The 26616-nt window shown below is 43.4% G+C and overlaps 11 protein-coding genes across 11 annotated transcripts; 6 read left to right on the forward strand and 5 right to left on the reverse strand.

Annotated features, from left to right (window-relative positions):
• Positions 1-227: 227 nt before the first annotated feature.
• SJAG_03746 (sec14 cytosolic factor family Sec14) lies at positions 228-1960 on the reverse strand. The gene is made up of 4 exons (XM_002174843.2): positions 1431-1960; positions 1072-1374; positions 819-941; positions 228-730 (listed from the first exon to the last, which is right to left on the reverse strand). Exons 1-4 carry the CDS (start codon positions 1596-1598, stop codon positions 428-430), a joined length of 897 nt encoding a protein of 298 aa, XP_002174879.1. The 5' UTR covers positions 1599-1960; the 3' UTR covers positions 228-427.
• Positions 1906-6098, forward strand: SJAG_03747 (poly(A) binding protein Nab3). Its single transcript, XM_002174844.2, has 3 exons — positions 1906-3785; positions 3840-4186; positions 4246-6098. The coding sequence occupies exons 1-3, from the start codon at positions 2485-2487 to the stop codon at positions 4746-4748; spliced, it is 2151 nt and encodes a 716-aa protein (XP_002174880.2). The 5' UTR covers positions 1906-2484; the 3' UTR covers positions 4749-6098.
• SJAG_03748 (rho-type GTPase activating protein Rga8) lies at positions 4953-8020 on the reverse strand. Its single transcript, XM_002174845.2, has 2 exons — positions 7744-8020; positions 4953-7602 (listed from the first exon to the last, which is right to left on the reverse strand). The coding sequence occupies exon 2, from the start codon at positions 7305-7307 to the stop codon at positions 5316-5318; it is 1992 nt and encodes a 663-aa protein (XP_002174881.2). The 5' UTR covers positions 7308-7602; positions 7744-8020; the 3' UTR covers positions 4953-5315.
• Positions 8021-8707: 687 nt separating this feature from the next.
• On the forward strand, positions 8708-9250 carry SJAG_03749 (hypothetical protein; the record flags this gene model as incomplete). Its single annotated transcript, XM_002174846.1, has 1 exon — positions 8708-9250. The coding sequence occupies one exon, from the start codon at positions 8708-8710 to the stop codon at positions 9248-9250; it is 543 nt and encodes a 180-aa protein (XP_002174882.1).
• Positions 9251-9471: 221 nt separating this feature from the next.
• On the reverse strand, positions 9472-11852 carry SJAG_03750 (sterol 14-demethylase). The gene has a single exon (XM_002174847.2). It carries the CDS (start codon positions 11410-11412, stop codon positions 9919-9921), a length of 1494 nt encoding a protein of 497 aa, XP_002174883.2. The 5' UTR covers positions 11413-11852; the 3' UTR covers positions 9472-9918.
• Positions 11853-12642: 790 nt separating this feature from the next.
• SJAG_03751 (meiosis specific coiled-coil protein Mcp7) lies at positions 12643-13609 on the forward strand. Its single transcript, XM_002174848.2, has 2 exons — positions 12643-12768; positions 12827-13609. The coding sequence occupies exons 1-2, from the start codon at positions 12703-12705 to the stop codon at positions 13412-13414; spliced, it is 654 nt and encodes a 217-aa protein (XP_002174884.1). The 5' UTR covers positions 12643-12702; the 3' UTR covers positions 13415-13609.
• Positions 13541-15631, forward strand: SJAG_03752 (SAGA complex ubiquitin carboxy terminal hydrolase Ubp8). The gene is made up of 6 exons (XM_002174849.2): positions 13541-13854; positions 13919-14051; positions 14104-14797; positions 14845-15142; positions 15197-15261; positions 15316-15631. Exons 1-6 carry the CDS (start codon positions 13771-13773, stop codon positions 15365-15367), a joined length of 1326 nt encoding a protein of 441 aa, XP_002174885.1. The 5' UTR covers positions 13541-13770; the 3' UTR covers positions 15368-15631.
• SJAG_03753 (STE/STE11 protein kinase Mkh1) lies at positions 14668-19910 on the reverse strand. Its single transcript, XM_002174850.2, has one exon. The coding sequence runs from the start codon at positions 19456-19458 to the stop codon at positions 16126-16128; it is 3333 nt and encodes a 1110-aa protein (XP_002174886.1). The 5' UTR covers positions 19459-19910; the 3' UTR covers positions 14668-16125.
• SJAG_03754 (lgl family protein) lies at positions 19905-23401 on the forward strand. Its single transcript, XM_002174851.2, has 4 exons — positions 19905-20242; positions 20291-20363; positions 20413-20769; positions 20817-23401. Exons 1-4 carry the CDS (start codon positions 20141-20143, stop codon positions 23267-23269), a joined length of 2985 nt encoding a protein of 994 aa, XP_002174887.1. The 5' UTR covers positions 19905-20140; the 3' UTR covers positions 23270-23401.
• On the reverse strand, positions 21604-24437 carry SJAG_03755 (ribosome biogenesis protein). The gene is made up of 2 exons (XM_002174852.2): positions 24131-24437; positions 21604-23963 (listed from the first exon to the last, which is right to left on the reverse strand). Exons 1-2 carry the CDS (start codon positions 24346-24348, stop codon positions 23366-23368), a joined length of 816 nt encoding a protein of 271 aa, XP_002174888.1. The 5' UTR covers positions 24349-24437; the 3' UTR covers positions 21604-23365.
• An 87-nt stretch (positions 24438-24524) lies between these two features.
• Positions 24525-26612, forward strand: SJAG_03756 (hypothetical protein). Its single transcript, XM_002174853.2, has 4 exons — positions 24525-24688; positions 24752-24839; positions 24889-24964; positions 25085-26612. Exons 1-4 carry the CDS (start codon positions 24646-24648, stop codon positions 26453-26455), a joined length of 1578 nt encoding a protein of 525 aa, XP_002174889.1. The 5' UTR covers positions 24525-24645; the 3' UTR covers positions 26456-26612.
• Positions 26613-26616: the final 4 nt, after the last annotated feature.

Genomic DNA, 26616 nt, shown 5'->3' on the forward strand with positions numbered 1-26616 from the left:
ACAACGCGTCCCATACAACAACAGCTAGGAAATGATAATCTCCTTCGACTGCGTTTGCGCTCCTAAACCATCCCTATTTGCCCCACACCCACGTGTCTCGCTAATGCGCTAACCAACAAGACTGACAGAGACTCGTAATGATCAGCATGCGTCGTGTGGCAGCAGAGACAGAATCGACAATTCTTAACAATGGGTCGCTATATAAAAACGCCATTACTACTCCCGCGTTTGTTTAATGCTGTATGCAATATGCAGTATGCAAATTTATTGATCTTTAAGTTAAACAAAATGGTTTATCGGTCAGCATGGGAACACTAGAATGTTTCACATTGTGCCTGCTTTGACGTAAGCCATGATCTATACGTTTTCGTTCTTGCATGGCGCTCCCGTCAAAGTCGTACTCCGTTCAGAAGCATCATAAGTATACTTACTTCTCGGACTCAACAGTCGCTGTCACCTTCTTGTTCATCCATTGAGGATCATGCCAAGGACCAGCGTCCGAAAACTCACAGCCTCCAGGACAATCGCACTTTCCGCCAAAACGGAGTGGGAGATTCTCCGCCGGGATTTGAGCCAAAAGATGCTTTTGGTAGCTCGAACCTAAGACGTGGATCTTCTTCACGGTATCCTCATCCAAAAAGCCCTTGATTAAATTAAACGCGGAGGAAAATCCCCATGGAGCATTAACGAGATAAAGCTTGCCCATACGCTCAGGGTAGTAATCTTGGCTCTGTGAACTTTGTTAGCGGGAAAATAAAGGGGCGGGGGAACCGTAGAGAAGCAGCATAACAGCACTCATACACGTTTCCTTCACATACAATTCTAGAGGCTTGTTTGACGTAACTGTACACAGAATGAATACTGGTCAAGCCGACACCCTTCAAATCCATAATCGTGCACGACGTTTCAATGAGACCGCCGGACATACGAGAACAGGCAGGCTAGAAGCAGATAGCGGTTAGTACGTTTGTTCATAAGCCATGGTAAGCTGCGGAGAGTGAGTACGACCAACTTTTAGGGCTTTTCAAGCTCCCATTCCAATCGGTTGTAAACACTTCCTAAAAGACTTACAAAGCGTTCCTCGGCAAGCACTTCGTATTCATACACAAGATTCTGGAGCATACGCTCTTGTGTAGTAATTTGGTACATTTTTTTCAAGTCAATCTTGCCCAATTGTTCAATATACACAGGGCGACCCTCTTTGTCCGTCTTATGATAAAATTGAGGATAGTACTGGAACACAGCTTCCTTTTCCTCGTATTTGAAGTTCTTTACAAGGTCATCGACACCAAACTCGGTTCTCCACTTCTCACAGTTGGTGAACATTTCCAGCATTTGATGGATGTTGAACTTCCGAGCACGGAGAAAACGCAACTACACAGTAAATTACATTAGTAACCTCTTGAACTGCTTCAGAAGGTCTTTCATACCAATGTGGCATCATCCAGACGCTTGGTGTAACCCAGACTCAGAAGCTTTTCCCGGACAAGTTTCAGTTTCTCACTCTGTGCCGGTGTTAAATTGCCAGGATGGCCAGGAGGGCTTTGAGGGTTCGTCAAGGGATAAGGATCTACGGCGGCAAGAGGAGGTTGCTCCATCGTTGAGTCTTCTCAATCCGGTTCGAGTCAAACTGGGTGAGTGAGTGGGTGTTGGGTGGGATGGAAGGACAAGTATGTGTTGTCTTTTGAAGTAGCAGTCGGCTCGGCATCTCACCAACCAGGAGCGTGCTTCAAGCACACAGGCTGATGGTGTTTAGCGCCGTTGATGATTATCTTAGCGAAATCTAAGTTAGTTTATTATCTAAGCTTAAAATCAGGGGATCACTAAAATGCACCATGATCTTAGAAAGACGTCAGGTCCCGACTCGTGGGTGCAGAGTAGGAATAATAATGCCAAAATAAAAGCGAATTATTTCACTTCTTCGATTCCAGAACGTTCTCGTAATTTGTGGCAATTTTGGTTCGAAGCGCAAAGAAGCTCGTTACGTCAATTAGACTATTTAAGGCTTCGCAAGGTTTCACGTGGCTTCTACACGATTCGTTGGTGATTCGTTGGTGGCGGTTTCGTCATACCCCTCTACGTCATTCTTTCGAAAAGGGAAAGGTGAGGCATGTATAAAAACCTTAAACACGCGAACACACCGGTCATTCAACCAGAACGAACTTCTTCATTGTATGCATACACGGTGATTTTGCCTGTAGCAGGACACGAAAACGTACTTGAAGCACCTTTACGGAAAATATTTATCAGAAGAATTTAGTGTTTTTGTCTCTAGTTCTCGTACCGCGTGTGCTTTTTATTTTGTTGGTTTTGTTTTCTTCGTTCGGTGTTTTTGTTCTGAGATTATCTTCTTGTCCTGTGATTTTGTGTTATTTAGACTCGTTTTTACTGTGTTTGCGTGTTAAAACGCGTTCGTCAGTCGATTCACAAGCAATTCCCGTGATTTCATTTGCATTTGCTTTGAAAGCGTGAAACGCCTTGTCCATGGACTCTCACCAAGAAACGCAGGAAATTGATCAACAATTGATTGCTTCAGATACCACAGGGACCGCTTCTTCGTCCGTGGAAGTCTCAGCTGATGCTGAAAAAAGTTCCATCCAGCCTGCTGTTGAAAACGGTGATGCGAACGACGTTACTGAGGGCAAGGAGCAGAACGATTTGTCCTCGGCTCTGAACGATGAAAAAGCACCATCGACACAACCGCTTGGCTCGTCTGCAGCCTTGTTGGGGTCTCATGTTGATGCAGCTGCGGATTCGTCGAACCCACAAACGGGAACAGATACATCAGGTGCACCTCCTATCTATGGAGAAAGTACCAATAATGGAAATATTGTGCCGAAATCCTCTGTAGAAGCATCAGTCGACGCGCAGTCGTTTCCCCAGGAACGTTCATTGACGCCAGACAACGAACCGAACACAGATTCTCCTCCGTATTCCCCGTCCGCCAACCCGATATCCTTTTCTCCGTCCGTAAACAACACGTTTCCTTCCGTGCAAGGTGGGCAACCGAGTGAGCTACCGTCTGTCGAGTCACTTGAACCACCTGCCCAACCTTCCAACATTGATATCCAAGCAATACTCTCTGCTTTAGTACCTTCCGCCACCAGTCTCTCGGCTTCAGCTCAGCCGACTTCTGTACAATCTTCCTCGGCTGTCCATGATGCTAAGGCTCCATCCTTTCCACATACCCTTGCAAGTCCCATTGACAGTATGAGTAGCTATAGTCACTTTACCAACACGGCACATTCTTCCTCCATTGCCTCTGTATCGTCGTCTGTTGAACACTCTCCCCTTCTGTCTATAAAGGAAATATCTTCGGCTCCCGAAGGACAAAATACTCGTAAAAATGGCGAAAACAAGGACATTGTATACCGGTTTCAGCCCAGTGATGAGCCTGCGTATCAACAGTTTCTTGAGACGGAAAAGAAAATTATGTCCTCCTGGTACCCAGGACAATTCCCAGATGCTTCTCGTCTTTTTCTAGGCAATCTGCCACCAGAAAAGGTATCAAAGCGTGAAGTTTGGAAGATTTTTGAAAAATACGGTCGCTTGGCTCAGATTTCATTGAAGCAAACTTACGGATTTGCTCAATTCTTTACTAATGAAGAATGTGCTGCAGCCTTGCACTCAGAACAAGGCACTATGCTACAAGGACGCAAGCTTCATTTGGATACGTCAAAGCCGCAGAAAAAGTATCAGCAGCAAATTGGTGCTTTGAAACGTTCTCGTCGGTCACGGTCGCCGGAGCGACGTTCTGCTTCTCCATCAAGACTTAGGGGCAAGAGGTATGCTTCTGACTTGGCCCGTTCTGCTTTTAATGTTAACCAAATCTCGTATAGGGATCAGCGTTCACGCTCACCGAACATAACGCATTTTCATGAATTACGAACACCAGAAGAGTACAGCATGTCGATGAGACATGCTGTTCCCGATTGTCAGATTGTTGTTACAGATGATTGTGCACGGACGTTTGTACGGTATGTGGAAAAAGTGTTCCGTACACATTTTCTCAGCACCGATACAATGTATCTTTCCTCACAGACATCTCTCTCGTCTATTGTGCGTCAACTCTTACTCGAAAATGTGATGGCTATACTATACATCAATACAAACCTGGAACGTTCGGGAAAGGTGTCCCTACAAATATTCAAAAAGACATCAAAAGAATTTGAAATTCATTACGATGGTAAGTTGTTGACTACTTCAAGATTTTGTACGGGTTTTCTGACTTTACTTACTTTCTAGAGTATACAAATATTGATGCTCCTATTGCCGCTGAGCTACTGGCTCGCGCAAAATCTAATGCTTTGCAGTACTCTTCTGCAATGCAAGTGAGCAATACAAATAATTCGTATAGCCCACAAAATGCTGTTCTCCAGCAAGCAGCAGGATTAGCAAACCCAAACCTTGCTAATATTATTGGCGGTTTGAGTGTGTCAGGGCTACGACAACTCGTTACTACTTTGCTTACTTCGTCTGCGCTTCCCTCTTCCTCCCCTTCAAGTTTTCCGTTTCCTTCTTCATTAAATCAAGTATCAAATTCGAATCCGAGTTTGTACTATGAAAACGCTGCGCAGGCCTCTCCCCCTGTTTATGATCCAAACACTCAGTCACCTCCCTCGCAATATCCATTCATTTCTGGTTTCGGCGTTCCTGGTCCTTCTAACATGAGTGCTGCTGCGTCTCAAGCCCAACAACAGTATCAAGGAATCATGGAAAACTTGGCCAAGTTGCAACAGCAGCACTAATGTTCGTTTCTAGCACTGGTTCTTAATACATCTCAGCAACAAAAACGGTTGTTACCGTTCTAGTCTTAAAAGATTGCCTTGTAATCTATCACTGAAAAGTTGTCATCTTTTTCGTTTCGTTTCCCAGTACAATCCGGTACATTCATTTTAGTTTGGTCGTTTCTACACTTCAATCATTCCTCTTTCAATTATCATCTTCCTATTACCTTTTGTAAGCTTATTTCCTTGATTGCGTGTGCCAATGATGTCGTTTATTTATTGAAATTGCTGCTACTAAAGAAAAAATAAATATGTGAAAGAAATGACATTACAGCTTTTTCCGCTATGTTGAACCTAGAGAAAGTGGGATACTCAACGCACCATATTAGCGTAAGTTGTGCTTTTGTTGAGATAATGGGTAAGCATGTGTACATGTTGGAATATGCAAGCGTTAAATAGAAAGAAAATAGAGGGGGAATGCGAAACAAAACATTTCAATAGACACATCGCTTAGAAGTCATCACCAAAAGAACGAGAACAGGTGCAAGCGAACAAACATTGAGAACGTTCAAAAAAAAATGCGTTCATCTAAGCATCATTAGATTCCATGAGTGCGACGTTTTCCAACTCTTCGGGTGAGGCAGAATTTCTATCGCGCTCAGTGGTAGAAAGGGTCGTACTCGCATTTGAAACACGTCTTCCCTTCCTGGAATAACCGTACGCAGAACGACGCAGGGAAGTTTCACGCGAAGGGGACTTGGAATTCTCAGGCAGTGACTTCAAAACACTATCTTCCGTTTGCGTTTCTTGTACGGCAGTAGCATCATCTGTCAAGGAAAGCGATTCAATTGATGGAGGACGTTGGTAAGGATCAGCAGAGATAGAAGAATCGATAGACACACTTCTTCCGGTTATGCTAGCCTTTCTATGAGAAGCGGCGGAACGCTTGAGTTCGGTAAAAATAAGAGGCCCGTTCGACAGCAAGTCAAATGCAAGCTTCTGAGGATGCTTGTCATGCTGCGTAGCCACAGTCCAAGTCTCTGGTCGCAGGAAACAGAGCGAAAAAACGACGGATACTCGGTTTATAAATTCCGAGCTGGCATCGTTCGTTGTTAGCGCATTTAAGCGACTCAGATGAGTTATAATGGCATCGAGAGCCGCAATATTTACAATTCTCAGCTGGCTCAACATGCTTTGGACAAGTCGGTTGCGCATCGTTTCATCGGCTCCATGATTGACATATATAGAACGTACGACCTCATAGAACTTCGAAGGTATCGGAGAGTCGGGAAGCTCAAGAAGAAAGAGTTTGAGCAAGCCGACAATCACCTGAGGATCGTAATGTGTCAGAATCTCACGACTTATGCCATTGGACTGGATAATGGCTTCACGAAGCTGGTGGATGGAAGACAAGGGAGGGGAGCGAGTCCAGATCATTTGTCGCTGATCGTCAGACTCAAAGGCTGGATAACATTCATCAAGGTAGGAGAGGATGGTACTAATGAGCAAAGGAACACGCTTCTTATCACGACGAGCGAGGAAGTCAAGCTCAACACCGAACGTTTGTTCATCAACGTTGTTATAGTAGTCCTCATGCACCTCAACATGTGGCAGGAATGGGCCGGTAGCATGCGATTCAAGAATAAAACGAACCTCAGCGTCCGGTTGAATGATTTCGTGAAAGACGCCAATCTGATCGGCGGTTGCCTGCATGGCAGGCACCACGTTGGAGACGACGGCGGAAGTGTTGGAAAATACGTCCTTCACCATTCCAGCGCGCTCTTTCACACATGATTGAAGGAAAACAAAATGATCAAAAAGGTTTTCCTCGAGCAAAGTTCGTGTTTTATCCAGATCACGGACGGCACTTTTGTAATCTGAGTTCGCTTCCTTCGCCTCGCGTTCCAGCCGCTGTAGCGTAGTTTCAGAAGCATAACGTTTGCGATTCGACAAGTAACCGGAGAGATATGTGCCGACGATGGGAACAGCTTTCACGTTCTCCGCCAGTTCTGCTTCGCCCTTCAGTCCGCAGAATTGGAAAGCCTTATCCTTCCATTGATAGAAAATGTTACTGCTGTTACAGAATGTGCCGCCGACAACGCCGAGGTAACGAATATAGCCCTCTGTGAGTAAGCTTTGTCCAAACGCTTCTGCTGAAACAACATTTGGAATCTCAAGATTTTCTTGAAGCCAAGTCACGATCGTATTACCAGAACAGGTGTGCTGATACGTACCCAGAATAGGAACACGTTTGTCGGCAAGAGGTAGCTGTGTAAGCATTTGTGCAATAACGTCACGAAACTCTGAGCGAGTGAATTTAGTGAAGCCGACATGTACGATCGTTTTGTCCTCATCGAGTTTCGCTGTGTCAACACTCTCCTCAGAATTGCTTTTTGCAACCGAGCTGCTGCTTCCAGTGCTCTTGTGACCGTTGATACTGTCTCTGTTGGTCATTCGAGCAAGTTCGAGTGCCTCTGGACCCTCTGTGTTCTGTAATTCCTCAACATAGTCTTCAAATGTTCGGCACTTGTTGAAGTATACACTTTTCAGCTTTCCGTGTGTCAACGAGTTTCTTTTCATACACACGAACTTGGGTTGTTGAGAACGGTATTGCTTCGTTGCACCTTCTCGCTGTGATCTTCACTTTTTCTGCTCAGTGGGCCGATGATGAGAGTCTGCAGGTCGTGTGCAATGCGACAAAATTGCCGACCTTGATTGGTAATCTCATAACGGAAACCATCAACTGCTTTTTTGGTAGTTGCCGTATCTTCAGAGGTATGTCCGCCATTAACCTGCAGTAATGAACTACCAATGGCGTTCAGTTTCTGTCCAAACTCTTCATTTGCCTGTTGATACAGCTTTAGCAGCTCCAGCACTAAACGAAGGTTAGCTAAATAAATTCTTCATCCGAATAAGCTTTAAACACGACCAGCAAGGCCGATTTCGACTCCAGACTAAAGATATCAGCACAATACCGTCGGCGTCGACACCGACACTCTAATCGCTGCCGCCATACACTGGTAGTTTTCGACCAGGCCCTTGTCCAGTTGCTCGAAAACAGTTTTCACGCCAGTCGCATAGTCCTTGGACCAAAATCCGTTGGAAAACCCGGAAATCATGTCAATTGCAGCCGAAGTCCTGATATTCGGTCAGTTTGAAGAAGAAACTGGGCTTTCGGCGATGAGTGTTGTTGGCTGTGGGTGAGATGGCTTGGGTGTGTGGCTCGTAGTAGCTGGCACTAAGGTTGCCTGGTGTTAAATGGAAAACGCGTCGCGTGGTAGAGTAGTGGGATGGTGGTGGTGGTGGTGGTAGAATGAGAATTTGTGTGTGGGAGAATTCGTGGGGGCCGAGAGAAACTCAACACCAAAACGGTTCAAGTGGGGAGTGGTGGGGGCTATTCGAAGAGATAGAAGCATACAGAATTACAAGAAAAGAAACTAACTAAAGATGACCATGTAATGATTGCCGTACGGGCCGTTGCGCATGAATTCACATACTTTGTGCAATCGGAATGAAGCGCATGCAGCCGCACTTTTACTGATGATTTCATGAGAAAGAGTATCTCGGCTGGTGTTCCTCCACGGGCACTCTCGTATTTGCAAAACTCTTGGATTGTTATTTTTTCCCAGCGGGGTTTGCTGTTAGCGCTGCTCAATCATTCTCACAGACCACCATGAGCATCACGTTTTGCGTGATTTTCTTGCCTTTTCCTGGCAATCGTCCTTCCTCGTTCCATAGGGGTGTCTTAGCTTTCTTCTTTGTGTGGTTTGTCGTATCTAGCATGCTACCACGTTACGCTTATGGAGAAGCCCTGAAACTCATACGGCGGCGACAGATCCTATCGGCCAATGCATGCGTTGACTCAAAAAGGGCAGCGACACTAGTAGCCGTAAAGCGATTTCAAGCTGTAAAGTAGTCCGGCATTACTTATAAGGACCTTATGTCACGGCATTGGTCCACGCGTCATTCAGCTTTTTGTCATGCGAACTAGCCTTGTCTCTTACACACTCGTACTTTCGACAATTGTTGGTTCGGTGTATGGACGTTCGCATGCAACAGCGACAACCAGTGGTGTCTTAGTGGCTACATCTGGCTGCTACTGTGCCCAGATTACAGTCGACAAACACAAAATTGGTGTGGCATCAATCTCATTTACACGGAATCATACCGATCCGTTTGCTTACTTCATCTACGGACCGTCTAGCGATTCTGACAACAGCAATGATGTGTGTAATGTAGACAACAAGTCGTACGGCGATTACTCGGTTGGCTCCAATTCCAAGTACTGGGACGTCAGTAACAGTTTACGGGCTCCTGCTCAACACAATGATGCCTCGTACCAGGCTGCCCTTCGCACGAACGGTAACTACTGCATTGGCGTCAGACCTTTGGCTCCCAGCCATAACAACTTTTCCGTTCGGCTCAACCTTGCAGAGATCGCGTCGGCCGCTTCGAAACCCCTTGGGGTGCGCGTTCTTTTCGCTATGTGCTTTTTGTTAGCGATTCTGTGGGCTGTTCATTGAGCGGAAACCACCGTCAACGAGATGTGACGAAACATTATGAACTAGAATGAACCGGACGGGAGATGAGATGCAAGGCGTAAGGGGAAACAGAGGCTAGCCCGGATTGGCAGGTTTCATCACAGTGGGCCTGGATGACACCGACCCAACGCGGAGCCGACTGCCTGCTCCCTGCCCGTAAGGCCTCCACGCTGCTTGAGCAGCCGCTTGCTCTACGAAAAACGATACCTCACTCATCTCTGGCCCAAGTAACACAACTACACCTGAAACGTCTGGTCAATATATAATATATAATACATGCCAAAATGTAGTACACTAAAAAGTACAGACAGCCAGTCTCGACGAGCCTGGGCCGACATCAAGGCAGGCAGGTATCACTGCCCGGCCAACATGTCGGACCAGCTTCGCGTCGTAACGGCATGCCAACCCTCATAAAAATAAGGAAAAGAAAAAGGAGAAGATGTGAAGTGTGCCGGACGTAATACAGAAGCATCTTTAAAAAGCACATTCAAAAAGGTAAAATGGTAAAAGATACAAGAAAAGGCAGCACAAGAGGATATCGTTTCACACGAACGCTCTGGGCACTTTTCAGAAAAATCAAGATAAAAGACAATGTTTCGGACGATTCCGTAGCAACTGTGTTTCCCGCCGACGACAAAGAGCACTCATCCTTACTCCCTGCGCTCCCAGGCGATCTTTACAGGACCAAGCGGAAGGGCAACCATACTGGAATAGTCCACCTTGGGCACGCCGCCAACGGTCGTCCACTTGTACTCACGAACAAACGTAGAAACAAGAGTGCACAAGTGCATCGTGGCAAATTGCTCTCCAATGCAGCGGTGACGACCAGCTCCAAATGGAAGGAAAGGGGAAGCGGCACCCTTAGTGACGAGACCATAACCATAGTCAACTCTCTCCACATCGCCTTCGTCCTCGTTAACACGAGAATTCCAACGCTCGGGATCGAAGTCCTTGGCGTGAGCAAAGAACTCCTCATCGGTGGCAGTGACACCCGGGGCCGCAAGCAAATGATGACCAGCAGGAATGACAATCTTGGTGCCAGGGACAGCCAAGTTGCGTTTCACCTTACGCATAATACTGTGGATCGGAGGGTGAAGGCGAAGAGCCTCGCGGATAACGTAGTTCACCAAGTGGAGATCCTTGTAGGAGTCGAAGTCAAGAGGGCGAAGCTCCTTTCCGAAAACACGTTTCTGCTCTTCATAGAGCATCTCAATGACCTCAGGCTTGCTGCCCAGCAAGGACAAAATCCACATGATCGTAGCAGCGGAAGTGTGTTGGCCAGCCATTAAGAGGGCAATCATCATGTTAGCAATCTCATGGTCCTTAAGAGGACGGCCATCCCTGTAACGGCTACCCATCAAAGTCCAGATCATATCGGTGCCGGGATTCTCGTGAGCAGCACGACGCTTCTTGATGATGTTCAAGTAGGTTTCGGCCATGATGTTGTGAGCACGATCGCGGCGCTTGTTACGGGGAAGGGGCAACCATGGGAAGATAAAGTTGATTGGGGTAAAGCCTTGGTCAAGATCATGATACAAGTCGGCAAAGCCAGCGTTAAAACCAGCACGGACCTCCTCACCTTGCAAAGTACGAGAAGCAGTATAGATAGTCATAACAGGCATAGTGGCCAACAGATCAGCGACACCAGACTTACCAGGTCCCCAAGTGGGAGCCTTGGCAAGGAAATCGTGCATTTCGTTGACGATAAGGGGGACATAGGCACGGAACTGGTCGAAACCGAGACCAGACTTGATAAACTTTTTATGTTCCATAAGAACATGGTTAGGGACATCGTAAACAACGTCTTTACCAAATACAGGAGTAGTCAAGTGGGAGTAAGCCTCCTCGGCACTGAGATCAGCCAGCTTACCGTTGAAAAGGAAGTCGTTTCCCTTCACACCAAGGTATGCCGTAATCTTGCGACCCATAAGTACGAAAGTGAACACGTCGCCGTATTTAGCACGGCACTGACGGAAAAAGACATAAGGATCAATACCATATGTCACAGCGGAACCGATGAAGGGAAACCAGTGAAATACAACAGGCGGACGCTTCGGGTCACGGTTGAAAATTTGATTGGCAATATAGCCCACATACCAAGCAAGTCCGACGGACAGCAAAATAGAAACCATCGAGACAACCATTTTGTAGAAATTAGTACACAGCAAATCTAAGGAACAAATTGGGGACCTCCTTTAATATTTACAGAGACCTACTTTTGTCAAATAAGTCCAAAAAGCAGAGGTGACAAGAAGAAGAGTTGTACGGACTTCTCCCGGAGAATCGTTCAAAATAAATCGCCACACAGTGGTAATTTTGCAATCCTGGCTTAAAGTGGTAGAAATTTTCCCTTGTACAAAGAACAGTCAGCGGCCACAAATACTAATATTACAATAACAAACAGCCGATGCCGTGTAAAATACACAAATGGAGATTGGAAGATTGGGAGTACTCCAGACCTAACGAAACGGGCCAAAAGGTGGTATCGTGGTAGAGGAGAGGTCTACTCGGAGGATTGTTGGAGCTTGGGAGATGGTAGGAGTGCAGTTACGAATTTGTGCTCGTTTTATCCTACGCATGAGAGACTTAAGCCACCCGTTTAAAAAATGAATAAAATAATGTTGCGACTTAAGTCTGCTGGTTTCTAACCAATAAATGACGGGATGTTTTCCGCTTTATTCCGACTATCCAATAGAATTAATGAAATTCAAAAACGCGATTGTGCTATGGTTCCACAATCATACGATTGGTCAGAAATGGGGAGAGAATTAGAGTAAAGCGCGGGGCAAGCGAAGGCATGACATCAGGGTCCAGCAAGAGACCGAGGACACTATGAAATGGTGGGTGTATGAGACGAGAAAAGGTGAAAGTAAAGAGCATTAACAGCAGCTGAAAAATAACTTCGTGCACGTAACCGCATTCAATTTTTACTAAATGGGCGCGTCGATCGGGCCGTATTGTGGGGAAGCTAAATAGTGATCGACGGTCCTTTGTATAGCGAACGTTGATTGGTTCGGCAACAACCCCTTCCCCAATTGTGCTATTTTTGCGCCATTTATTATCTCTTCCGTGGTAGGCGGGGTGAACGTGGATGTTTGTTATGTGAGCAAGAACGGGAACTTTCAGCGACGAAGTATGAAAAGAACAGAAAGCGGCATGCGTTCTTTCTGTAAAAAAAAAATACGCCTGCCTTAATTCTTGGTGACGGCGAATGAATATGCTGTATCAGTATTTGCCATTCTTTCTATCGCATTTTGCGTTGATTGGTGGTAGAACACTCGTTTAATTTACGCTTATTTTATAAAACGCGACGTATTACGTCACGCGGTCGTTAAAACGCGTCGCGCAACATGAAAAGAAACGCGTCTTAAATACAGTATATAAGCCAAAGCACGCGTTGTTTTTTCCTTCTACCACAAACAATTGCATTAAGTATGCCTCCCAAAGGATTGTCGTTAGATGAGAAAAGAAGGCGCCTGGAACAAATTTTTTACGAGTCGGTTTGTAGCTCATTGACATAAAAACGACAGCAAGCGTATTCACTAACACGATTATTAGCGAGACTTTTACCAGTTAAAAGAGCTGGAAAAGCTCGGATCAAAAAGACACATCGTCATGCAGACAGTAAAGGAAGTACTACAATCGTTAGTTGATGATGGAGTGGTTCATTGCGAAAAAATCGGTACTAGTAACTACTATTGGTCATTCCCTTCTCAGTCGAAACGTTCTCGTGAGGCTTTAATTGTAAAATTAGAACAAGAAATTCAGCAGTTGGAACTAAAAATTGGAGAATTGTGTTCAACCATTGAGGAAGAGAAAAAACTTCGTGCCCGACCAGAAGATCCCAATGAGAACAACGAATATACGGTAGAGACACTCACATCACTACAAGAAAAAATCAATAATTTACAAGAAGAGATACAAAAACAAAAGCGATTGGACCCTGCTGCTGTGAAAACACAAAAAATGGAAACAAGACGCTATTTGGAAGCTGCAAATATGTGGACAGATCAGATTCACACTCTCTTCGCGTTTTGCCGTGATATGGGTGCAGATGTGAAGCAATTGCGTGAATACTGTGACATTCCCGAAGACCTAGACGATGTCCAATTGCCCGTAGAAAATGCTGTCAACAAGTCAACTTGAACAACATTCCAAAAAGTATTACATTCCAATTAACATGAAAAACTCCACTTTCTTTCGCCTTTGTTCCCTAGAAAGCGGCGCATAGTCGCCGCAACACCGCCGTCGCCAACGCTGCTTAAAAACCCCAAAGGTTGGACACAGAACAGGAGCAACGAAAAGTTTAAAAGGGGAGTCTCTCGATCTTGTCTGTGCTAGCCCTTACTGTTTGTTCATTTGGCTTATCGCCGGCAAGTTCTCCATAGAGACTCTGGTCGTTTTACCCACGGTAAAACTCGCTAAATTGGTGACCTGAAGCAGCAGTTTCATTTCATCATTTTCGCTACTAGCTTGTAGCTTCCTACTTATTTAAAGTAGTCATGTCGTGTCCCCATCTTTCTCAATTGCCCAATCTTGCTGACACTTTTTGGGAAGCTTGTCAGCGCATATGGGCTAACGGCAACGTAAGGAATAATGAAACGATATGGATGCCATATATGAACATTACTAACTGCATACACGTTACAGACTGTCTGCATCTCATGTGAAGACTGTGGGGCAATTTCCAAGAGAAGTGTTCAGTGCCTTCATTGCAAACACGTTGGTTGTCTTTGGGCCGAGGATGGAAAAGGGCATTACCAGAATACTCAGCACAAGCTTGGTATATTCTTTACATGGTTGGATGCACTTTTCATTTTATTAACAATTGCTAGTGGTGGATATGAAGAACGCATATATTTATTGCTTTGCATGCGAAGATTATGTATATGATCGTGATCTTGAACGGTTACGATCCAATTGTAAGAGCTTGGAAGCATGGAAATTAGATGTTGGAAGTGCATCACCTGAAGAAGAACGACTTATGCCCGTGAAGAAGGGAACGGACTTGCTATTCAAGGATGCATGCATTACCGCTGGCTTACGTGGTATGCAGAATATGGGTGCAACCTGTTTTATGAGTGTAATTCTGCAAAGCATACTGCATAATCCTACATTGAGAAACTTGTTTTTGAGTGGTTACCACACATCATCTTTTTGCAAGAAAAGCTCGTGCATGGCCTGCGCTGTGGATGACATGTTCTCCGTGGTTTATGGACGTTTGGACAAGGCTAGTTTCTTTGGTCCTACTACCATCCTTAGCCTAATGTGGAACATAAGTCGGGATTTGTGTGGATATTCTCAACAAGACGGGCACGAATTTCTCGTGTATTTATTGAACCAATTGCATGTAGATATGGGAGGAACAAACAACTCAGACTGTGATTGTGTTATTCACAAAGTTTTTGGGGGTACGATGTACAGCACAGTTACATGCTTAAAGTGCAAAACGAAAAAGAGAACCATGGATCCGATGGTGGATATTAACTTGGATATAAAGGAGTCTACTCTTGAAGGATGCTTGAAAAGGTATGTGAAAGCCAAGTTAAAGGCATTGGCTAACAACCGATCACTAGTTTTGTTGCACCGGAGGCTGTTCATTACAGGTGCAGTTCTTGTAATGGACTTGACGCTACAAAACAATTACAATTTCACAAATTGTCGCCAACACTTTCGATACAACTGAAACGTTTCAGGAACGAAAGTTCCACGAATTCTTGTAAAATTGAGAAATATGTGTCTTTTCCTCTTCGTCTGTCTCTTGAGACATCAAGCGAGAGAAGCAAAGTTGACTATGGACTGTTCTCCGTTGTTTGTCACAAAGGAACACTTGATACGGGACACTACATTGTTTATATTCTTTACGAAAACCAGGTATGCACGAAGCTTTTTTGGTGTCTTTTCACAAGTACTAATACTCTCTACCAGTGGTTCCAATTAGATGACACAACAATCACAGAGGTTTCCGAAAAACAGGTTCTACAAGCAGAAGCGTACGTTTATTAAGAAACATTAGTGTTCATGATCTCAACTAACAACCCATGTAGATACTTGCTATTTTATCATGAACGGCGCTTGTTTTATGAAAAGAGTAAATAATGAAAATCAGATATCCATTCTGTAGATTAACATTAGAAACCACGACCAGTAATGGTCAGGTTCCTTCGATAACGATATGGTTCTCATCATATTTTCAAATTTCCCCACTTTGAAGTATAAACTATATGTTATGGAAACAGTTTTTGATGTCCATGTTTTATCCACTTAGCCTGTTTTAGCTTTAGTTGAACTATTTAATGCAATTGTATAATGAACACTTAGCTATTTATAATAAAAACACCCAGTATTCACTTTGTTCGTTGAGTATATAGGTTCCGATTAACTTGGAGAAAGCGAAACCTGATTTCCATCGTGAAAAGTTATTGGCGACTTTTTTTTTTAATTTTTGATTCTTTTTGCAAAGAATAAGCTTTTCTATAAAGCTTCCGTTCCTTTATTTTAGTTTATTTACAGAAAATAATATTTTATTATATCTGTATTTCTGTTAATAAATCCAAATAATATGAAAGTTACCTGAAAAAAACCTTTTGAGACAGACGTGACCGAACCGCCGTAGGGACGTACACAAAACATCGAAAAAGAATGACAAAGTTCGGCAGGAGGTGAAAATCATAATTAAGCTACTGTTCAGGAAGAAGATAAATTAAATACTATACATATATGCATGCCATTGTAGATTGTACTGGCGTAGCGTATATAACAGTGTAAAGCAGCTCTCATTGCAAAAACTACAAGAAGCACACTCAGAAAGTATCTTAGAGATCAGTAATAGTTGTGCTAATTACAGATTAATTCATCTAAAACTTTTCATCCTTTACGAGCAAGATATTCAGCAACTCAGAACTCTTAAAGTTTTCATCATGTTCCTGCTTCACAAATGGATGTTGCAAAAGCTGATCCACGGTAGGTCGCTGTTCGGGATCAATAGTGAAACACGCATTTAAAAAGTCAACAACTTCCTGTGATATATGTGGCTTAACATCATCCGGAATAGGAGGCGCCTGTTTTTCTGTTCCAAGTTTGAACATAGCCTGTACGGCTTCCTCATTCGACCAAGGTCGACGACCAGCCAGCATTTCCAAAACGACACATCCAAGAGACCAGATATCAACCTTAGCGCTGTAACCTTGGTGTGAGTTGTGAATTACTTCAGGCGCCATCCAGAAGATTGTGCCTTGCATAGACATGTTAGCATCATTACCATAGATATTCGTGCTATATTTTGAGATTCCAAAGTCAGAGATTTTACAGGTGCCATCAAAATCAAGTAAAAGGTTATCAGCTTTCAGGTCTCTGTGAATTATGCCTCTAGAATGTAAATAAGACAGACCTTGAAGAACTTGTCTTATGATATACCGTGTAACCCTTTCCGAAAACGGTCCATGCTTGCGCAAAAAGCGACCAACAGAGCCACCAGGAACATATTCCAAGAAAATAGATATTTCGGTAGCCGATTTCTCATAACCCAGGTACTGAACAATGTTCAGATGATCGAGATCAGACATCATAGTGATTTCAGAATTAATTGCTTCGACAATATTTCGTTTCCATTCATCTCTTACGCCAGATATGGCTTGCGGAACTTCAACCTGCTTCACGGCTATCATTTCACCAGTGTTCAGATTCATTGCAAGATATACCCTTCCGTATGTTCCGTTTCCAATCAATCGACCCTTTACCCAGCGGAATGTAATTCCCGGTGAAGGCATTGCCATACGGTTGGGAGACAATGTGTTTATGAACTCCAGCTCTTCCTCATTGGGTTTCATTTCAATAATTCGAGAACCCCACAGTTTCGTACTCTTGCGTCGAAGAATATTAACGTTTCTCTGCTGTTCATCCAATTCTTCTTTCAGCCGCTGTCTTGCTTCTACAGCTTCACGAGCAACCAAACGAATGGACTTCAGCTTTCTGTGTCCTCTACGATGATTCACTTTAGAAGGTTGAGCTGTCTCATTCGATTCAGCAACAACGAGCTCATCAAGATTATGATTTGGGAAGAACTTTTCCAAGTTTTCGTAAACAATATCCGGTGAGGGTCTCAACTCTTGATCAAAACTATTCACTTTTTTGAGCTTCTGTGTATAAGAATCCGACCGTGAACGTGCCGGGAAACTATGAGAAGTAGCGAAGCGACGCATTTTAAAATCAGCCGCTTTGGGGTAAGGCTGCAAGATTTTACTTTCTTTCGAAGTAGTAGATCCATTTGACGGAATTCGCTTATCAACTTCCGCCTTTTTTTCTTCCTTTTCTATGTCTGCAGGCTTTACAGACCAAAACACGTCATCTGCTAACTGTGATTCATCATATGCAGGAGCGTTGCTAAACAAAGACCATGAATCAGCATTCTCAGAATTCGCACTTATTGCCGTGTTTGTCTCGGATTCAAGTTCCGTTTCAGAATCTAGCTCAATCGTCTGAGTTTTAAAAATTCCAGATTTTTGTCTTCTAAGTTCATCACTAGTAAGAAATGATGTTTTTGTTTTTAAATGCGGTTTAGAGGGGATTGCTCCAGACGTGCGTATTTGATGGATAGAGTTCCGTAATTTTTGGCGATATTCCTCAGTCATTGCGGGCGGCTTTGGTGGTAAACGATGAGCAATGATGTTATAGGGAACAGAGGATGCATTGGCAGCCGCATCAACTTGAACAGTGACTTTTTTATGAGGCCTAATCACTTGAAAGCCATCTTCGCAACTTTGGTTTTTCCTTCCATCAAGAAGTTCTTCCGCGTGCTCGCCCTTGGCTCCACGAATAATTTCAAAACCCTTAAATCGGCTAGCAGGTGAGTTTGCACGAATTGAATAAGCTTTATCGGGCTCGAGATGACGTGGACTTATTGAAATCGGTGAGGTTGACGGCGTCCTAAAGTCAATACCGTCTCTTGGAATTTGCAAAGTGAGATTGTTACGAAGTCCAGTGCCAGTTCCATCATTTAAGCCCAAGGATGCTTTAGCCTGCAAGTCCTCCGTGAAATGCGAGTCAATGCTTAACGCTAAATGAGAAGAATTAGTTGGCTTAATAAATAACTTTAATGAACCTTTCTCATCAGCATGTTTTTGCACACTCAATAACTTTGTGTCATCCAACTCCTCAATATATTGCGCTCCTCCAATCTCCGTAAGGTAAAATGAATACTGGGCGATATCAGACAATCCAACAGCAGCCAAAAGCTCCTGCCTCAAAAGTGAGGAATCGCGAATTCCTGTGATATCAACGAGCGTAAAGTGAACATCATCAGCAGTGAGCAAAACACGGGACGAAACAATTTTATGAATGCCGACATCAGCTTCCAATCGGTGCACTCTTGGCATCCACTCCTCAGGTATGGACATATTTTTTTCTGTCATTAAATTTGCATCCGAGGATCCAATAGTTCGCAGAGAAGAAGGCTTTAATTTTATAGAGCGTATACTGCCTCTCCTACCCAACGAAGACTTCTCTTTGTCCTTAGACTTGTCTCGTTTAAAGTTTGAAAACCTGAAAAGCCGGAAAAAACCAGACCCTTTTTCTGCAGCTGGCTTTTGCTTACCGTAACTAAGTGTTTCGTGTGATCCTTTAGAAGACAGACCTCCATTGATGGGGACGGTATTGATGGTTTTCCGTGAATTGACTGAGATGCCTGAACGGATAGAGAGGTCGTCATCATTTACGGGAGGAACCTTGTACGTTCTTGAACGGACAAAGCCCGAAGAAGTTTCGCTTCTTTTTAACATCAGAGAGCGACTAGAGTTCGAAGTCCAGCCGCCATTATAACCATTTCGAGAAAACGATAAAGACTGATGAAGTCCTGAAGCTTTGCCTGCAAAGTCATGAATAATCTCAGATTCAGGTGTAATCTTTTGAATCAGTCTGGCAGCCAAACAGAGTTGTCTTGCATCGCTGTCGTGCAATCCGCGTTGCGAAGTGTATGCTCGAGCATTTTGAAAGTCGACAAACTTCTCGAACTCGAGAGGACCTAAGTTTTCTCTGAATATTATACGCTTACATTCATCAGATAGTGTTGTTTCGTCAATACGACCTATGATAAGAGGATTGTTAAGGTATGTACCACCATCTTGGTAGTCATCTGTTGAAGCTCTAGCAATTCTCAGATCTTTTTGACTTTTTTTTCGATTCGTGTTCATCATCAGAAAATATTATATATTTTACATACACATTCCTTCGGGTTTGTGCTATTTTACGTGTTAGAGATATATTGTTTACCACTTGACAGAAAACAATTGAAACGAGTGAAAAAGGGAAATATCCAATCTAAAATAAAAAAAAAAGACAGTTAACAGTGTAAAAAGAGTGAATACGAAGCCAATTCCTTGAAAAACGAATGAAATTCGAATAACAAGGGTGGTCTTCCAAGTTGGTTGTGGAATAAAGTAGGCGAGAGTGAGAAACGACAACCTTACACTAAAGAAAGTTGACTTCAACGTATGTTCTCTTAGATGATCTTGTTAAAGTTAGTCCGTAACGAACCTTACAGCCGCGGTGTTTTGAGGCTAAAACAGCTAATAACCCATTGAACAACTGGTCAGCCTCCCATTCCATCATGCTGCCACAAGGACACTACTTCCCCTGACAACCAAACAATAAACTTATAAACCTTCAGTTTAGTTACAATATATAAACTATTCCGCTATTTTCACATTTTTATTTATTTGTTGCCGTAACGGAAGATCAGCTCATATCTTCGTCTGCCTGGGAGCTTTTTCGCGCAGATTCTGCTATTGTGGTAGAATTGAAATTGTTCGTACCAAACTCTTTCATACAGAAACCAATACTGGTTAAACTTATTTATCACTCATTTTTCGTCTTAAAATGGGCCTTTTCTCGAAAAAACAATCGAAAAAGAATAGTGCTGATGCAAATGACCTAAGTAAAGGATTAGAGAACCTGAGCATTTCTCTACAAGTGGACGATGTATGTTATAGTCACACTAGACGTCGTATTTACTAATACTGTTTTTAGTACAATAGATTCGGTGTTATTGGCAAACCTGTAAATTGGTATTATGATGCAGCACAAGAATTGCTTGCTTTAGGTAGTTTACAGAGCACTTTAAAACTCATCTATGTACTGACTTTGTACAGAAACATCGGAAGACATTATTTATATATTCGGCAAGGGTTCAGTACAGACGCAATATGTTATTCCACCGGGTGTGAAACTTTCCCATTTGGTTATTCATTGGATGCATTTAATCCTGATTGGAACGAATAATATGTTATATTCTTTCGATCTGACCAGGCCACAGAACAAAGATCCTGTTTCTTCACTTACTCTTCATAGAAAAGTTACTGCTATCGGGGTAGATTCCGCAGTTGAATGGCTGTATCTCGGTTTACAGGACGGTTCAGTGTTTGCTTATGATACAACGAGACGTGGCTTTGGAAGCTACCGAATTGAGAACCAGTACACGGAGCGGCAAGAAGAGTGGAAGCTAATGGGTGCGTCTCTCACCATACAAGATTTTCGTAACTAACACAATACTTAGGCTATCCTTTTGCGAAGAAAAGCGTTTCAGCGGTACAGGGTATCCACATAAACCCCAAAGATTTAGGCTTATTGCTGATCGTATACGACATTGGAGTCGTACTCTACTCTCTCAAAGCATCAAAGGCGTTACGGTATTTTGAGCTAGAATTTGCACCTGGAAGCTTGGCAGCTAGTTTCGCTACGACCACGCAATATCGCCGTCCACATGTTCAAGGCTGTGTTTGGAGTCCTTGGGGTACTCATTTTCTTTGCTGGTATGAAGATTCGGTATATGCATTTTGGAATGTCGCTAGTGATGAACCCATTCAAACCAAAACATTTATTGATTCAAATGTCCACGCTTTTGACCCAGACTTGCCCAGTTTGCATCCAGTAAAACTTGAACCTATACGACAAATGTTTTGGTGTGTCTCAGAAAAGTTGGACTTTTCATATGTTCTTATGATGGGTGGCCTGCCTAAGGATTCTCAGATGCAGGGAGTATCCCTCATGCTGTACAAGAAAAACCCAGAAGGAATTGCAGATGTGAAACAACTAACTGAATACTATACCACTCCTGATTCGCAGCGCTTCTTTCCGTTTGACGCAGGAAAAGAACCTGTGAGTTTTCTTGTTATTCCGTCCGCATCACCCCACTATTCTGGAGGCCATGCTCCTTATGCAATGCTTGTACTCTTTGAAGACGGCTCTATCCTGCCACTCGCATTGCCCACAGGCGATGTCATTACTCATTCTTCTGTATTGCCTCCAGCCTTAGCACTTTCGCTTCCAAACACAAAGTTGATGGGATTTTTTATGATGTCTAAACTAGCTTGGGATAGTCTGTACGAAACAACAATTCTTAATGCCCTCCCTTCACTTATTCGTGGAGGTACAGAACATCCGGGCTTTCTGCGACAGCTTGACTCGAGAAGCGTATTCGTGACGTCTAGAAAACTAAGCTTGACATTATGGAATGTGTCTAAAGGATTAATCTCTTCGCATTCTGCTGTTTACTTGGATTTCTCAGAAGTTTTGGAAAGCAATCTTCGCCCTAATTGCTCATTTACTAGTGTTTCCATTTCCAGATTCACAGTCGAGCTTGCATGTGCAGATACTTTGGGCAGAGTATTGCTTGTTGGAAGAAGCGCTAAGGATAACGGATCCCATGTTACTCTTGCTGAAGGAATCGCTAAAATTCATGATCCTTTTGCTGTTGAAGGAACAATTCGTGGAAAGTACATACTTGACCTCAAACAAGGTCAAGTGTCTCACCTGAATATGTCGGATATCGGTTTCTTGCTTGTTGGTTATACGAATGGGTGCCTGGCAATTATTGACTTGAGAGGTCCACACATTTCCTGTGAAATTAGTCTTGCAGACTTCGCAGATGCTTTCAGAAGAAAGGGAAAGCTCAGCCATTTCAGTTCAGAGCATGTCACGTCCTCTTGCTTTTCGGTGTTCTCTCCCGATAACAAAAGACCCGCGCAGCTCTATGCACTAGTCGGATCATCTGTTGGCAGAGTATACGTCTTTCAAATAAGCATGAACCAGAATGGTGTACATGAGGTCTTCTTTGAGCACGCATTTGAGTTTAGCAGTTCCAAGATAGTTAGCATACGTCCCGTTACGCAGTCTGGTGTCGACGCTACCGCTGATGGACAAGCATTAACAATCATAGGTTCTCCTTTGCAAGAACCAATTTATATCTCAATATGCTCCGAATCAAGTACTGCTCTTTACCAGGGCATGAATCAAAAGTGCTCCTCAATCCACTTTAACCGCAAAAAATGTGTTCATGCAAATATCTTGCCGTCAAAATTCTCCGAAATGGGTTCACTTGTTTGTTTGCATTCAGATTCTAGTGCATCGTGGTACACTTTGCCTAATTTGAAGGAAGAGTTATCTTTAAAGTTACCAAAGGACATTTCCGTAACTGGCGATATGCAAAATGCTCTTTTGACGAATGGTCAATACATTCTGCCTACGGTATATCCAAACGCTTGTGCCTTAGGATCCATTGCTGGAACAGGTTTCCATCTGGGAATGGTTCCGGCGCCTACTATCATCGTTCTAGCGAAGAAGTTTGCAGCTCGGCCTACTATATCCACCTGGTCTTGGTTGAAGGGTGAGCAGTATGTATCTCCGGAAGACTTAAACCTGATATTGGCCGGTCCACATCGTCCAGCGAACAAGATCCGGCCACCCAAAGTCGTTACGCCTTCAACAGATCAAGCTTCATCATCAAACTCGTCAGCGCCCCCAATTCAAAGATATCATCCTAAACAGAAAAGCATATTTAATCAGCTCACTGACTCGCTTACAAAACGTGGTCGTATTTTGGGAGGTGTTGAAGATAAACTTGAGGACTTGGAAGTAGCAAGTTCCGACTGGCTTAAGGAAATAAAGGCATTTGCTAATACCTCTAAGAACGATGTGATGCTATTTGGACTAAAAAGCTATCTTCCGTAGTAGTTCACTTTTACAATGTTTTAACTGTAGATTAACATATTTAAGAAATGCTTTTACGAGAACCAAAAATATATAAAAATTTAACCAGTTTTCTCATCATATTTCCTTTGGCAATCTTGAGCGGACGATACTACGCCAGCTCTCATCGTCTTCTTCTTCGCTGACTGTGGAAGAAGGTTCTCCTGCGGAAGCACCGGTGTCTGATTCTGCAGGTTTATCTTCGTCTACTTGCGTATCTCTAGCAGCACGATTTTGATTGCCAAGTTCCCACTCACTACCGGTCGGTTCTGCCCGCCGGGCTTGATAATCTTCCTCCATTTCTTCTAGGTAACGCTTCTCCGCAGCAGAGACCTCTTCGGCCGACTTACAATTGCTGTAAATGTTAAGAAGTTCTTCATTGACTTCAAAAAAGGCATGGCCCCATGTGAACGAGTCCATAAGCTTTTTGGCTTCTTCAGGATAGCCGACGATGTATAAACAAGCAGCTAATGCCTCTGCACAGTTAAGTCGCCAAGGGCGACCATAATTAACAGGGTTTGAAGCAACAAGATATGGAAGTAATCGTTCACACCGTCCTCCAATTCTGTCAAAAGGAACCTCCTCTAGACGAGCCCATGAACATTCTACAACGGCAGCGCCTCCTTGTTCATACACTTCGCGATCAGCGGGTGACACCGGAAGCTTGCCATTGGGACTATAGTAGTTAGCAGATGGTGTTCCATTTATACAGTCCTTGGTCATAAAAAAGGGCTGACTTCTATTACTGCTCATCTCTTATGATATTGAGGCGTATCATGATTGGTATAAGCAGGTAGTAACAGATCCCTTGCTACAATATAAGCTCATTAACAACGGACTTACGTGACAACGACCCCTCGACTTTTTTGGCCAACACGGAGACTGCGAATAAGTCCAAGTCGTTCTAATCGTTTTCCGGAGCAAGCATTTGGGTTGCAATGGCCAAAATCCCACATTGCTAGTCGCAAACCACCGGATTTCCCCCCACCATTTCTATTAAATGATTTTCCACCCCGATGGCCGCCGAAATGAGATTTAGCACCGCGTTTAGGAGGTCCCATCTTGTCCTCTTACTTCTGTTGGTCGTAGTTACTATTAATTAGAGTACTATCGGACATTTCTTGGTGGTGACTTTTTCGAGGGGAGATACACCAACACCATCCACACATTTATTACCTTCCGGCTTGTAGCGGGCTTCAAGGCTGGGGCAGTCGTCCACGTTCAATACCGGCCTCTTTACCTGTACCAACACGTAAATATTCATTCTCTTTAAAGAATTGCCCCTAAAGGAGCAATATTCGTCGTCTTTTTTGATCTTTTGCTCTCCTTCTACTGTATAACGTTCGAGTGTGTAAAAAATGAATGGTTCAAGAAGCAGTCGCGCACTACTGAAGTATATCAGTAAGTAATTTCAGCAGAAGTGCTATTGAACAGCGTCAGGGTATTAACGCCAACTTTATACAGACAAGGCGACGGATCCGTTTAATCTTGAACCTAACTTGGCTTTAAATTTGGAAATTGCTGATTATATTAATGAAAAACAAGGAAACTTGTACGTGAACATTCACGATCGAGTGATTTAATGCTAACATAAAATAAAGACCCCGTGAGGCAGCTCTTCTCCTCCTTAAACGTTTGAATCTTGGGAATCCCACCGTTGCCTATCTTTCTCTTAATGTAAGCGTCCCAATCTGTAAAATAAAACAGTGAACAGCATACTACATTTTGCGTCTTTATGCTGGATAAATTACGACCTTGCTGAGAAATATCACTATTCCCTTTTGCTAACATCTCCAGTTACTTGATATATTAGTGAAGAATTGTGGCTACCCTTTTCATTTGCAACTTGCTTCTGAAGACTTCTTGAAACGTTTCTTACAATGTTTCCCTGTCCATCCTCCTCTTCGATTGAACAAAATTCATAAGAAGATATTGGAGATGCTGGAGGAATGGAACATTCTTTTATGTAAAAACAGTCGTCACCGGGCTGACTTTACCCGAATCCATGATATGCGGGAGCTTATGGCTTATCGTGGCTATAAGTTCCCCAAAGTCGACAAGGATGCCATTAACGTTATGATTCCGAAGAGCACACTCCGTTCAGCCCAAGAGCTGGCGAAGGAGGATCGTATCGCGCATGAAGCGAAACTGCAAGAACTTCTTCGTCGTGGTACCCCCATGGATCTTGCTGAAGCAAATGCTTTAATGAAGATCATTGCAGGCTACGAAAAGGATGATACGGAAGACTATTATGCTACCGCTTCAGCGGATATCGAGAACATTACGAAGAAAACACATCTTGTACAGCGTATGTTGTCGGGAGAGCATGTTGGTGAGGAATCGCTTGAGGAAGCGATCGATTCGCTGAAAGCTTGTCAGACCACGGTAAACCGTTTGCTGCAAGAAGAATCCGAAGATGAATACTATGTGTCAAAACTTCTAGAGCTGAATGACTTAATTCACTCCGTTCTTGGCCAATGCAATGAGCAGAATGTGCACGGTCAACCGTCTGAGAAAATGGACGCCGCCGTTGATTCTGCTACTTCAAACATTCAATCACTTTCACTTATTGATTTCGGTGATGAACCAACGCAAGCTAGCCCTTCCGCTGGGGCGAGCGCACTTTCCTCTGAGAATTCCTCGTCCACTCCGAACCCAGTCTCCAATGCATTTAGTCTTGATAAAGTTGAGCAAAAAGAGACCTCGAATTCTTCTTCTGTGTTTGATCTTTTGCAGGACCCTGCTTTTATTCCTTCCGTACCTGCTGCTACAGCTACTACTGCTTCTTCAATTGCCCAACCTTCTGTTTCTATTTGCAAAACAGATTCTTTATCCCTAGAGGTTTTCGCTTTGAACAGCAGCAATGTAGATGATTCATTAACTGTACGCTTCAAGGCCGTTTTTTCCAACAACAACACCAATCCGGTGTCCAAGATTAATCTACAAATTGCTGTCGTCAAGTCATTACATTTGGAATTGCATCCAATTCAAGGTGCTCCAGAATTGGCTCCGGAGTCTAAGGATGCGTTATCTGAAATTTTCGATGTTTCTAAAGTTCCTGTTTCCTCCGAGTCTGTAAAAATACGCTGGAGACTTTCTTGGCTTTGCGGTCCAACCCCCTGCTCTTCTACTGGGGAATCAGTCCTTCCATTTACTCACACTCCATAAATTATGTAAGTATAAAACCATGTAACGGAATCAGGCTCAACTTCCTCGTGGGTCATTTTGTTAATAGTTATGTGTCGTTCAGTAATAAATATATTAACCAAAATAAACTGTACTTTTATGCTTCAATGTAGTTGTTAACCAAAAAATGAACATTAATGAGA

This window comes from Schizosaccharomyces japonicus, assembly GCF_000149845.2.
Source record: "Schizosaccharomyces japonicus yFS275 unplaced genomic scaffold supercont5.2, whole genome shotgun sequence".
NCBI classification, from domain to species: domain Eukaryota; kingdom Fungi; phylum Ascomycota; class Schizosaccharomycetes; order Schizosaccharomycetales; family Schizosaccharomycetaceae; genus Schizosaccharomyces; species Schizosaccharomyces japonicus.